Raw genomic sequence first — 12,659 nt, 5'->3', positions numbered from 1 at the left:
ATTCCCTTAAAACCAAGAAAACTTTGGCCTGAAGTATACTACCTCTGAGTGATCAAACTATGCTGGACTTGTGATTTTTCTGAGTTGGTCATTTTGTTAAATTCTGTCAACATTAGGGCACTGGGAGTTTTTGTGCAAAGAAATGACTTTAAAATGATTTAGCTCTTAATATAGTTACTTATTTTCAAATAAATATCACTGATGCTCATTTATACAAGGCCACAAAGCTGGTGACACCCAGGAGAAGTTTGAGTCTGTATTCTTCCATTTAATCTAGAAATTTTTCAACCCAGTTACCTTCCAAGGGTTATATATTGTCTCGAGGAATACTATTTAGTCTTAAAAAGGAATGAAACACTGACATATATACATCATGGATGAACCTTGAAAACACTGTGCTTAAAAAAGCTAGACACAAAAGATCACATACTGTATGATCTATATGCATGAAATGTCCAGAATAGGCAGATCATTAAATTATATACTTTACAAAGGTTAATTTGCAAAATGTGAATTTTACCTCGATAAAAACAGAATACACTTGTGAAATGCTCAATATTCTTGGAAATACAGTTTCTACAGTTGCATTTCTGGCACATTTTCAGTGTTAAATAGGGAGGGAAGAGGTTAATCAGTAATGTCATAATTGGAATGCTATCGGAATCCATAGATAAACTAATGCTAAAGAGAAATAAACACTGGGAAGTTTTAAGTATATGAATGAGGGTGGAGAACCTAACTTTACCTCCTGATGGGGGTTACAAAAAGTAGTGAATAGAAGGGCTGTATGATTTTGCTGACTAAATATTGCACCTAAGTGAATTACGCTAATTATTGACACCAACAGCTGTTAATTTAGACTGATGTGTATGGGGCTGCTGCTAGTCAAACTACTTTCAACAAATAGTCAACAATCATTTATAATGCCATTAAAGTATCTCACATACTGAAAAGTCCAAGCCATTTGCATCAATACAGAAAAGTCAAAAGATCTGTTATTAGTACTCGCCCCCCCTCAAAAAAAATTTCAAGGGAAAAGCTCTAGTTTATCCTGTTTTATAAACTCTAATAGGGAAAACTGCACTAAGCTATTAGGAAACAAGCACTGAACTTCTGATTGCACTGCTTTGCTGCTTGATGTGGCAGTTTGTGCTAAACAGGTTCGAGATTGCTCTGAACACAGATAACCTGGCTTTGAGATTTCTCTGCTCAATGGCTGAAGCCACTTGTTCAGGCTCATCCCAAATAGACTTTGTTCCCAAGTTTCTCCTGGTCCTATGGCCAACAAACAATTAAATAAAGCATGTTTTTGTCAAATGACATGTTTAAAACAGCTGCCATCTTGATGGTGGGAACCAAAAGAATTAAAGTGCCTAGCCTGGGAGGCAAAGACTGACAACAAGAATCTTTGGAGATTACTGCAGCTTTTAACACCTACATTTTTTTTCCTTGATGGAAGAAGGAAAGATATTTATCTTTGGCAACAATTTCAATTTTTTAATTGGAATGACAGTCAAAGAGGAAATCTGCCAAATGCAATATTGTAGGTCATGTTTTTATTTCTCAAATCCTTAATACCCATCTTCTGGCCTTTTAGATAAATTGCCAATATCCGCCAAGGGCACTCAGGCTGTGCCACTTCCTCAGTTCTTTAAAGTCCTTAAATTCCTAGTGCACGTGTGTGCACATGTGCGTGCACATACACACACACACACACATGTAGGGGTGTGTGTTAAACTCTTCTTAACATATTGGAGCAAAGACCTTGTGTCCCATCATGATGCATAGAAGGTGAGTTGCACATTACTCCCTGTTTCTATTTCTGCTTTGATGTCCCTAATCCATGACACTTAGTTATTAGTGACTACATGGGGCCAGTTTTCCAAAAGGTCTATGTGTCTAGAGCTATACTGTTCACAGGGCTTCTGCCTAACAATGCACATCATCATGGTAAAACCCAGTGAGGTCTCACAGCAAGACAATGTGTTCTACTTTGGTTAGTTTAGGAATTCCCAAACACATTTGGCCCTGTAACTTTCCTATTGTCATAACCTCTCAACATCTTGCAACTACACTTCAAATCCAATGCACAAAATATGCTCTAATTTTTAAAACGAAGCAATGTCTTTCCAGAGTTGACAAATGGTGTCCATAGCTTTATATTCTGGAAAAGTCTGACAAATTTTTGAACTGCCTGTGGCAGATCACCTTGTGCTAGAGAACCTCTTAAGTGTTCTGAAAAATGGATTCCTTTCAGAGAGAATTTTCATTTCACCATCCTTTTGATACACATAATTTGTGATTTTAATTTTAGATTCTTTATAAATGGTAAATCAGCTTTCTTATGCTTGGATTTACCAAACAGTTTTGCTCATTTAGTATGTTAAAAGATGTCTATAAAATCACATCAAAGACATATATATTAATGAATCTATATGTATTAATGAATGTATAACATACTATAGTATATTGTACATTCTATTTGCATTCATCTAGTGAGTGGGAGGAAGGGAATTAGTATTTATTGCATGTTCACTTTGTAACAGGAACTGGACTAATGCTTTTACCATGTTATTTCATTTTATCCTTACAACAACTGGCCCTGTTTACACATCATTCTTTCATTCACTCGTTCATTCACATGGGGAAGTTTGCAATGTGCTGGGGTTATAATAGCCATAATAAGCTCACTAGGATTCCTGCCCACTTGGAACATATAAACAAAATTAGACTCAGAAGTGTTAATGAGCAGTTCCACTGCTATCCATAATTACTAAGCAATTAGCACAGTGCCAAACAGTTAATTCCAAAGCATATGCATCTCCTACAATGTAAAGCTTAAGTGTCTCTCTCTCTCTGTCTGTTTCTGAATTTTAGCCTATAGGAGAACATCTACTTTAACTGAAGTAATGAGGTTGAAAAACCTCATATAAGTCTCATTTTAAGAATGCCTGCAGGATTTGAAGTTTCTTCTGGGTGCCATACTTGAAGAATGAAGATGATTTGGAAGTATACAGGAGCCAAAACCCAAGATAGACACAATAGGAGACAAAACTAGGAAGTCATGTTGTAAAGAGGCATGTTAATCAGCAGGCTGAAGAACAGAGGCAGCTAGACAGAAAGCAGCATCGGAATAAAGACATAACAGGAGGGCTCAGCTGACATCAAAATATGAAAATATACATCCAGCTAGCATTGATGTAGTGTCTATGATGCTTAAGGCCTGTTCTGAAGGGATTTCAACAATGTTATCACAATAGAGATAACTAGTATGAACCATTTTCTAACTACAAAAGAGCTCCAAAGAACCACATTTAAATAGGGGCAGTAATGGGAGATTTGAACTCAGTACTCCCCACTTCTTATCCAAGCCTAGTGCCCCTTTACTACATCACAGTTGCTTCAAAGAAAAAGCCTCATAAATGAACCAAGGAGGTTGATAAATGAGAGATGGGAAGACAGGAGACTACAGAAATAGGGACAAGGGCTTCCAGCAGATTTTTATAGGCACTGTGGACTCAAACTCTAGAGAAGCATACTCTTTATGGAAAAAGAAATTCAAGTCATGTTTCCATTTCTGATAAGTTGGGCTTGTTTACAATGGAGCTGAATGAGACCAGACATGTCTCATCAGAATGGAAGGCATTCATGCACCCATTCATGTGCTTATGCTATGCTTCAAATGCAGGCCTTCTTTTAGCATTACTCTTAGAGGGTCAATTCTCACCCAACTGCTGGTGAGAATTTATTCATGTTTCACATGGTTGAATTTGGAGGGATTGCCGAGGAATGCAGCTCAGAGTAGCCATGTTATCTGGACATGTCCCTGGTAGAGAAATGGTCTTTTGGATCCCAGTTGGGAATCTTGACCTAAGTATAAATGCTATCTATATTATGGTGTTCCGGGTACACTGGAATATTAAAGCTGTTTAAAGTTTTTAACTTTAGGAAGAAGGATGAGCAATTAATTGGATGTGGTCCAGATGACAGCAGTGCAAACAATTAAACATTTGGAACCTGGGAGTCGGAAGGAAAGAAACTGGGCTCTCACAGTGGGGAGGACAGAAAATGGATAATAGCCAGCTGTTATCCATGTTCTTTAGAAGAGATACATATCTAACCAGCTGCAAAAAGAATTCTTCTCAAATATAAGAAATAACACAGTTAAGCTAGTAGACCAGAGTTGCAAAAATACTGTTCACTGATCTTAAAGAACAATGAAAATGGAATTGTCAATGCTTACCTCTAGATGATATTTTGAGAATCGGCACAATGCTCAACACATGCAAGCACTTAATACATGTTAGCTTTCTTTCTACTTTGAAGAAATTCAAGTTATAAGAGGGTGAGTATGGGACTGGGTTTATAGCTCAGTTGGTACAGTGCTTGTCTAGCATGCACAAGGCACTGGGTGCAATTCCCAGAACAAAAAACAAAAAAAATGATGGTGAGCATGCCCCCTCACCAGCCATGGGCTGGCAAAACAGAACCTGTAACCTGTTTGGTAAATTGTTTTACTGACATACAGCCATGCCCATTTGTTTCCATATTACCTCTTGCTGTTGTGAAGTTATACTGGCAGGGTTTACTAGTTGTAACTTAGACCTTATAACCCACAAAGCCAAAAAATTCTTATTCTCTGATCCTTTACAGAAAAAGTTTGCCAATCCCTATTTTGGAATAAACACCAGCATGAACAAGCTCTCTGGGATATTTTAGTGATAGGATTCTATTATCATTTTGCATAAAGGGCAGTTACCTCTGAAAATGAGAATGAATGAAAAGTCAAGGCCATTTCATTGCTCAGAAATGTCATTACATGGTGTTAGTTTTACTCAATCCAGTCTAGATCATCTCTATGGATCCAATGGAATTACTAGAGGTGTTTGCTTGCCATCCATGGAGATGAGTAATTTTTATGACAATCAAGTAGGTGTAGGAAATGAATACTCAACCTTGCCAGTTTCACAGCTGAGCTGACCACTGAGTAAACATCACTTTATAGTTCCCTCCCCTGAAATAGAAAGTATTTTAAAAGAAGACAGGATGAGGTTGACTGATTGGCCCTCTTTCTTCCATATGAGTCAGCCTTGACCTTTTCAGGTGAGGCCAAGCTTCTGAACCAAGTAAAAACAGGCCTCACACAATGACACCTGTGTGATGTTTTTTCAGACAGATGCTGAAGAGTGCAACAGAAGATAAGATCCCCTTTTATGCTTCTGCCTTCATTTTGTTTCTTTGTTACCAAGTGCACAATGAGATAGGGACTAAGATTCACAAGAAATGCTATTCATGTGCCATCAAAAGCTCCCCCTCAAAAAAAGAGGTTGATTTTATTCTTTATAACTGGTGGACTCTTGTTTCAAAGTCCTTGAATACTGAAAGGGCTGACATGTCAAAGGGAAGCATCTTTGGCTGGAGTGAAAGAGCTTGAAACATCTATTGTCTCTGTTCCTCAACCTTGAAAAACAAAAGCACTGAGAGAGCAAGACCAGCCAATCACATCCCATATACAAGGGATCAGCAGCCCAAGAACCTCACACTGGACCCCTAAACTTACCTCTCAGTGATATTCTTAGCAGTCTGTAGGAAGCGGGCATGATCATTCTCCTTCAGAGAGTGTTCTGCTTGGGAGATGAGGGATGCTGACCGCTCAATGCACTGTTTGCAGTTTGCAATCTGCTGAGCCAGTTTGCGAAGCCTCATCACCTTGAACAAAAGAGACAAGGACACATATGGTTACATGGTAAGCGCTTCCAGTGAAAAGGCACCAGACTGGACCATTGTGATGTGTGTGCTCTATAGTATGTAAGCCATCTTTCTATAAAAGTTCAAAAGTAAGCATAGAGATAGCAAAATCAGGTAAAGCCCAGTCATGGAACTCTTGTTAGAGATATACTTTCTCTTCTTGGAGAAGTGTTGCTAATTCATTTTATGAGGAAACACTGAATTGCTAATTGCTTCCCTGTTGATGGGAAAAAAAGGTGTTACCCACTGTCAAATTACAAAGGGTCATCAGATCTCTTCCCTCCACTATTCCACACAATTACTCCAAGAACATAGGGAACTCTGGAAGTTTATTTCAGGTTTTCTTCTGTTCCATTAAGAAAACAAAACAGCTCTATAGGTGCAAATTTGAGGCTTTAGCAAAAATCATTTTCTAGAAACTTCTTTGTAATTCATGTAATAAAATTGTGATATAAATGCATTAGGTATTACTATTTCCCACTCTACCTAAAACTCATGTATTAAATTAACAGAAAGGGAGCATTTTTCCCATTGATTAATATTTTTCCTGTTGAGCAGATGAGAGAACGCCAAAAAAAGCACAGCTGGGCCATTTCCCCTCGCTGGGAACGTCATTTCCAGGCACTTTGTGCTTACTTGATAACTAAGAACTATTTTGATAAGCATTTCCCAGTTGGGATAAAAATGCATATTTGCTTCACAACCTCCATTCCAATTCCCAATTCTGTCTTGCTTGAAAATGACTCTCAAACGTAATAGACCATAACCTCCCAGGCAGGCCAAGATAAGTCCAAGGTAACCCACTTGACCGTCACTCTGGTGCTTGAAATGTGCTGTGAGATGAAGCCCTCTGGCCAGAAGCCAAGTTAAAATTAGACCACTAATTGGAATTGCCGTGTGCCTAGTGCCCCCATCTACACACCCGGGGACAGATTTTGGCTGGCTTTATGATAATTCCGGAATGGAAAATAGCCTTGGGTGAAAGGGTAGGGAGGAGGCCGGTTAATCTGTCTTGCAGACAAGGCTGGCTCAGGCTCCCTCCAAATTCCTGCTAACTCCAAGAAATTTCTTCTTTCTCCAAGTCATCATTATCATCCCCGGACAACTCTAATCGAAGAAAAGGAAGGAAAGAGATGTCAGAACTCTAGGCCTCTAAGGAACATCCAATTCCAAGTATGGACTACAGCAAACAAAGGAAATTCATGCTGAATTGAGAGGCACCAGGCACAAGATATCAGGGTGAGAAAAATTCCTGAAAGTAAAGAGTCAAAGATTGAAATGTCAAAACTTTGGGGCAAATACTATGTGATCTTGAGCCTGGTAAAAGACATAACATCATGATTGTTGTTACTGTCCCCAGAACATTATCTGTGTACCTGAGTTGAATAAAATGACACTTATTTTATACCAAATAGAATTTAGCTTTTGTCATCCTTATACCCACAGGCAAACCCAACAAGGCATCCACTCCAATTCAAATTATTGAACACACCTATTAGAAACTGACAGAGGCAAGAAAAATTCCATGAGGAAAAATAACTTACAGTGCCTAGAATAAACCAAGTGCATGGAATACTTAATTACACAACATAAAGAATAATTTAAATTACATGGCAAAATAGAAGATATTTGATACAATTCTAACAAAAGAAAACAAGGTTGAAATATTCCTGTAGAATAATTTCATGCCAATCATTTATCATTTGGATATGTCTGAGAAGATGACACAGATTACAAATGTGAATGACTGCACTCCAGTTTCATCATTTTCTTCTTCTATCATGATACCAGAAATTAAAAATAACAAAAGAAGAAGAGAAAGAAAAAGCCCCAAATCATGCATGGAAACAAAACAAAAATAAGAGCCTCCTATGAAAATACCAGAATGTTCTACAAAGAACGATTTGGGGCTAATCTTAGCTATACATTAGTGCACAATTCCATCTCATATGACGGACGATCAGAGCTTCTCAAGCACTGTGCAAAAGATGAGTTAGGGATCTTTTCCAAAGAAAAACTGTAGATGTTTGGGCAAATCCTCCAATATTTTAGTTAAGGAATTGTAATTGGCAGAGCGGCAGGAATTTGCATTTTAACAAACAGTGAAGGTTTATTAATAAGCAGGAGATGAATAAATAATATGGTCAGAACATTAAAAAATAAAATAGAAGAAAATAGCAGAGCATATTTCTGGTGGAAAAGGCAAGTTGCATTTTGTAAAACATGTCATGTGTGTTTTACACTTGATTGTGATACCATATGTATTTCTTATGTGGGTTACATTATAAAAATGAGAAATTAAAAACACTGCTCAAAGTTAGGTGTTCACAAATATGGTGTATGGACCAAATCCAGCATCAAGACTGTATAAATAAAGTTTTATTGGCACACTGTCACATTCTTTTGTGTAGGAATCATCTGTGGCTGCTTTCATGTTACAACATTGCCAGAAGTAAGTTGTGGCAACAGAGACTACATGGCAAAACCAAAAGTATTTATTAGCCCTTCACAGAAAAAGTTAACTAACTCCTAGCATAAATGATTCTAGTCAGATGGCCCTGACTCAAACCCATTCTGAAACCCTGTGCTACACGCTACAGCACTTAAAATTCTAACATAGAGCACTGAGCAAAATACTTAATTTTTCATTATACAATACTTTTAATATTTTAGAAATCTGACAACATGAATAAAATCTGGTAATTTAAAAGAAATGTTAGAGCATGACACATAAGAGTCTACATATGCAAGTATCAAAGCCAGGGGAGAAATTTTTCAGCTGACTCTATCCCTTTTGCCTTTAAAAAGTGAGATTGCCACATTGTAACTTTTGAATTTCACTCTATACTCATCATGGAAATATTCTATTAGAATCTCCTTGTAACCAGGCATAGGCCTATTGATATAATTCTATTTTTGGTTTATTATACCTTACATACTGTTTTAAAAGCAGACTTAATTTGCTTTAAATGCATTTTAAATTATTTTAATATGTGCTTTTGTACATTTGTAGTATACACACCCCCAAATAGCTATATGCAATCAGCAAGTCCTCTCAGTTAACAGGACTACCTGAATTGACCATGAGAACTGGACTTAGCACCGTTTTAAGGCCATAAACAATATGACCATTTAGTCCAAGTGAATTCTCTTAAATTATGGAGAATTCGAGTACATAAAGGCAGTGCAACGTGTTTGCACGTTGAAAGAACTCACTTCCTTGGGAGTTTGTTGTGTCTTGACAAAAAATTCACCCTTGACTGCAGAGTAGAAGCAGCAGCATCTTTCTCAGGGAGTCTCATGTGTAGCCTGCAGACTAAGCAGTCTACACCCCCATACAGGCTAGGGAGCTCTTCCAAGAGCATAAAGCAGCAGTATATACTGATGTGCTCCACTATCACCTGCTGGCAACTTCCTTCACCTGCCCATTTCCAAGTGCTTGTCAAAGGGCCCCACTGTCCCTGCTCCTGACTCAGTGACCAGACTGCCCTGCAACTGCCCTGGGCTGCAGGGACCCACCCCACAGAGGGCCCCAGGTCCACACATGGCCTCCCTCCCTGGCACCTCAGATTTCCAGGGTGTTGGCCTTCCCACCCTTCCTCTTGGAAACATGCTTGTGATGCAACATAATGTGACCAGGGACTCAGATCACTGTGCATCCCAGGCTTTGGAGTCAACTAATCCTTGCTCATGCATCAAAGTATTAACCCAAGGGAAAGCCAAACTGTGCCCTCCTCCTTTCCAGTAACATCTGCCACATAATACTGCCTGCTGAGATAATGTCTCCAAGCAAATGGACACTTCAAAAAGTGTACAATTTTAAACATACAGAAAAAATTTAAAGTAATATGATAAACTATCCCGAATGTACTACCAAATCTCAGTATTGTCATAATACCAGCATCAAAATTTTGAAGAGAAGGTAACATCATCAATGGCACTAATGCCCCTGTGTGGCCCTTTCTAACCTCATTCACATCTCTCCAAGAGAAAAGAGCTCCTGAATTCAGAGCTGCTCACCCAAGACGCTTGTGCTTAAACACATATAGGATTTGGGGGTTAGCTTATGAAATCTTATGTAACTCTCCCTATTGTATACAAATCATTATAAGATTTGTTTATGACTTTGTGATTTGTCAACAGTAATTCATATCACTGTAGTTCATTAATTTTAATTTCTGAAGACTTTCACTACATAATTAAAAATCTGTGTCTTATAAAGACAACTTTATTGAGATAACTGACACGACATTGCAAATTTGAAAATTTGAAAAATTTTCCAATATGTATATTCCCATGAAAGAGTATGCTGGTGCCTAAAAAATTCCATTACATTTTTGGAGGTTCCTAGTGCTATGAAGTTTTCCCTTTGACAGATAGGTGATTGTTCCGATGTTTTAATCTTTGATTTATGATTTCTTGTTTTAATGTTTGGTCTCAGAAGTCCTTCTTAACCTGAGAGTATATACATGGTTTCTATTAAACATAGTTAAAATAATGTCAATATTTTAGGTTTGGGAGACTACATAGTATCTCTATCACATATACATTTTTGGTTTTATTTTTGTAAACAACCTTTCAAAAATGGAGGAAACTCCATTTTTAGGAGTTAGGCAATGGGTTGTACTTAGCTGACACCTGTTTTTATTGGGGTGGGGGCTTCTTTAATTTTTATTCTGTTGTGCTTTTTCTAACTTGATTTGAGAGCTCATTCCTTTTAATATGTTTTATTTGTCTTTTGTAAAGAATCGAAGGCAATCACTTTGCATTCAAATAACTTTTGGCTGCTTATTGCTTATGACATACAGCCTGTCATTGCAGTACATTTCTGTGGTTGAACTGAGGGACTCATGCATGCCAGGCAAGTACTCTTCCACTGAACCACATCCCTAGCCCTCATTGTGGTGCATTTCTAAAGTTGTTTTGAAAATGTATTTATTAGTACATTATAAAGTTTCCAAACATTGTAAAAAACATTATTTTCACTGCTGACAGTATCTAATTCATTTCACTGCGTGGTCTTAGAGGAGGGGTTATATGGTGTTCAGTCTTGAACATTTGCTTCCCTTCCAACCAAGTATGAGACATTAAAAGAAAAAAAAAAGAGATACATCTCTAGCAACTTGGGGGGGGGGGCTGAGGCAGGAGGATTGCAATTTCAAGGTCAGCCTCAGAAATTTAAGAAGGCCCTAAGCAACTTAGTCAGTCTCTGTTCAAAATAAACACTAATGAAAAGGGATGGGGATGTGGCTCAGTGGTTGAGCATAGGAAGGAAGGGATGGTGGAAGGGAGGAAGGAAGGAAGGAAGGAAGTCAATGTCCAATGTGCTGGGCATGGTCATATATGCTTATAATCCCAGCAACTTCAGAGGCTGAAACAGGAGGATTGCTAAGGTTAAGGACAGCTTCAACAACTCAGACCCTCAGCAACCTAGTAAGAACCTGTCTCAAAATAAAACACAAAAAAGGTTGGTAATATATATAGCTCAGTGGTGAAGCACCCCTGGGTTCAATTCCCAATACTTCCCACCAAAAAAAAAGTCCCATGTGAAGTTTATATATTACATATATACTTTCCTAGTTTTTGAGTGGAAAAATCAATGGGCATCTGCCATGCTTTAATGCCACTCAGTCTCATTTATGCCTTCTGTATTTATGGGATTCCTCAGGTGGATGTCAAAACTCAGTTTCCAAATTTCTTTTAGAGCTTTTTTTTTTTAAATTCAAGTTTATTTTCAAAACATGTTTACTTTCAAAACTTCTAGTTTGCTGGCTTTGATTTTATTTTTTCTAATTTCATGGTTTCACTTTTTTCTTTGCTTTTTTCGCTTCTTTTATTTTTGTTTTCTTTTTCAGTTTTTCTTTGCTTTTTAAAAAGTTATTTCTTCATTTATCCCTTTCAAATATTTTAAAACTATATCTTTTAAAGTATTTTTGTATTCTTCCACATAACTAATTTCCTCTGGAATAAGATAATAAGATTACTGTATTTGCTTTGGAATTGGGTTTCAGTTTTGAATGGGAGAAGTCATGTATGATTCTTTGCTTTCTCGTTCTTCTTGATCAGGCTGCCCTATCTTGATAGTTTCACAGTTGCCCTCTCCCAGTCTACAGGACATTCAGGAGTCTTATCTCTTTGTTTCTGAGGTTCCTGCTTTGTGAGATATCAGAAAGAGCATGACACAGGCCCCAACCTAGCAACTGACTTGTCCCATAGTTCCAGACCTGAAGTTTGTTAAAAGCTATGACACTAGGCAGAGGTTGGCAATAATCTTTTTCAGTTCCTTTTAATGATCTGAGAAGCCTTCGAAAGCCAGTGAGTAGCATTAAGCAATGATTTCAGTCCCAGTCCTATCTGGGGCACTTCTAGATCCTTTCCCCCAAATCATCAAGAATGACTTAGTGGGGTTGGGGTTGTGGCTCAATGGTAGAATACTCACCTGGCACTTGTGAGGCACTGGGTTTGATTCTCAGTACCACATAAAAATAAATAAATGAAATAAAGGCATTGTATCTATCTACAACTAAAAAATTATTTAAAAAGTATGACTTAGCCATAAGGGTTAAAACTGTACCTGCTTCAGCCTTTTCCAGACCAAATGATGCTAGCCTGTGTTAGCCACAGTCAGGGCTTTGCACTATTTTTATCCCATTTCTGTCCCATGGAGATACTTGTCTTGTTTCAGTCCAGCTATCTCGCTTTGCTTTTCTATTTTATTATGTTCTCTACCAATGTCAAGGGGTTGGGGTAGGGAGAGTGCACCAAAGCAAGTGCCGGCACCATCATGGCTAAAACGGGGACATCCTTCACTACTGTGAGATAAACTGAGATATGAGATAAACTCTCATAGTTCAAATTATGCAAGGGCAAGGCAGGCATGCTGACTGGAAAGTTGTGTATGCCATTGCAGG

At 37.9% G+C, this 12,659-nt stretch overlaps 1 protein-coding gene across 6 annotated transcripts in view; it reads right to left on the bottom strand.

Annotated features, from left to right (window-relative positions):
* Mid1 (midline 1) overlaps window positions 1-12,659 on the bottom strand; it is a 353,950-nt gene that overhangs the window by 31,323 nt on the left and 309,968 nt on the right. For all 6 annotated transcript variants that reach the window (XM_046424292.2, XM_046424289.2, XM_058572594.1 and 3 more), the window contains exon 5: window positions 5,561-5,709. In XM_046424292.2, coding sequence (XP_046280248.1) covers window positions 5,561-5,709 — 149 coding nt within the window. The remainder of the gene's footprint in view (window positions 1-5,560; window positions 5,710-12,659) is intronic.

Source organism: Marmota monax, unplaced genomic scaffold (genome assembly GCF_021218885.2).
Source record: "Marmota monax isolate L192 unplaced genomic scaffold, Marmota_monax_Labrador192_F-V1.1 WCK01_AAM20220418_F8-fsc00089, whole genome shotgun sequence".
Lineage (NCBI taxonomy): Eukaryota > Metazoa > Chordata > Mammalia > Rodentia > Sciuridae > Marmota > Marmota monax.
Note: the sequence above shows the minus strand (reverse complement) of the source record. Positions and strands in the feature narration are given on the sequence as shown.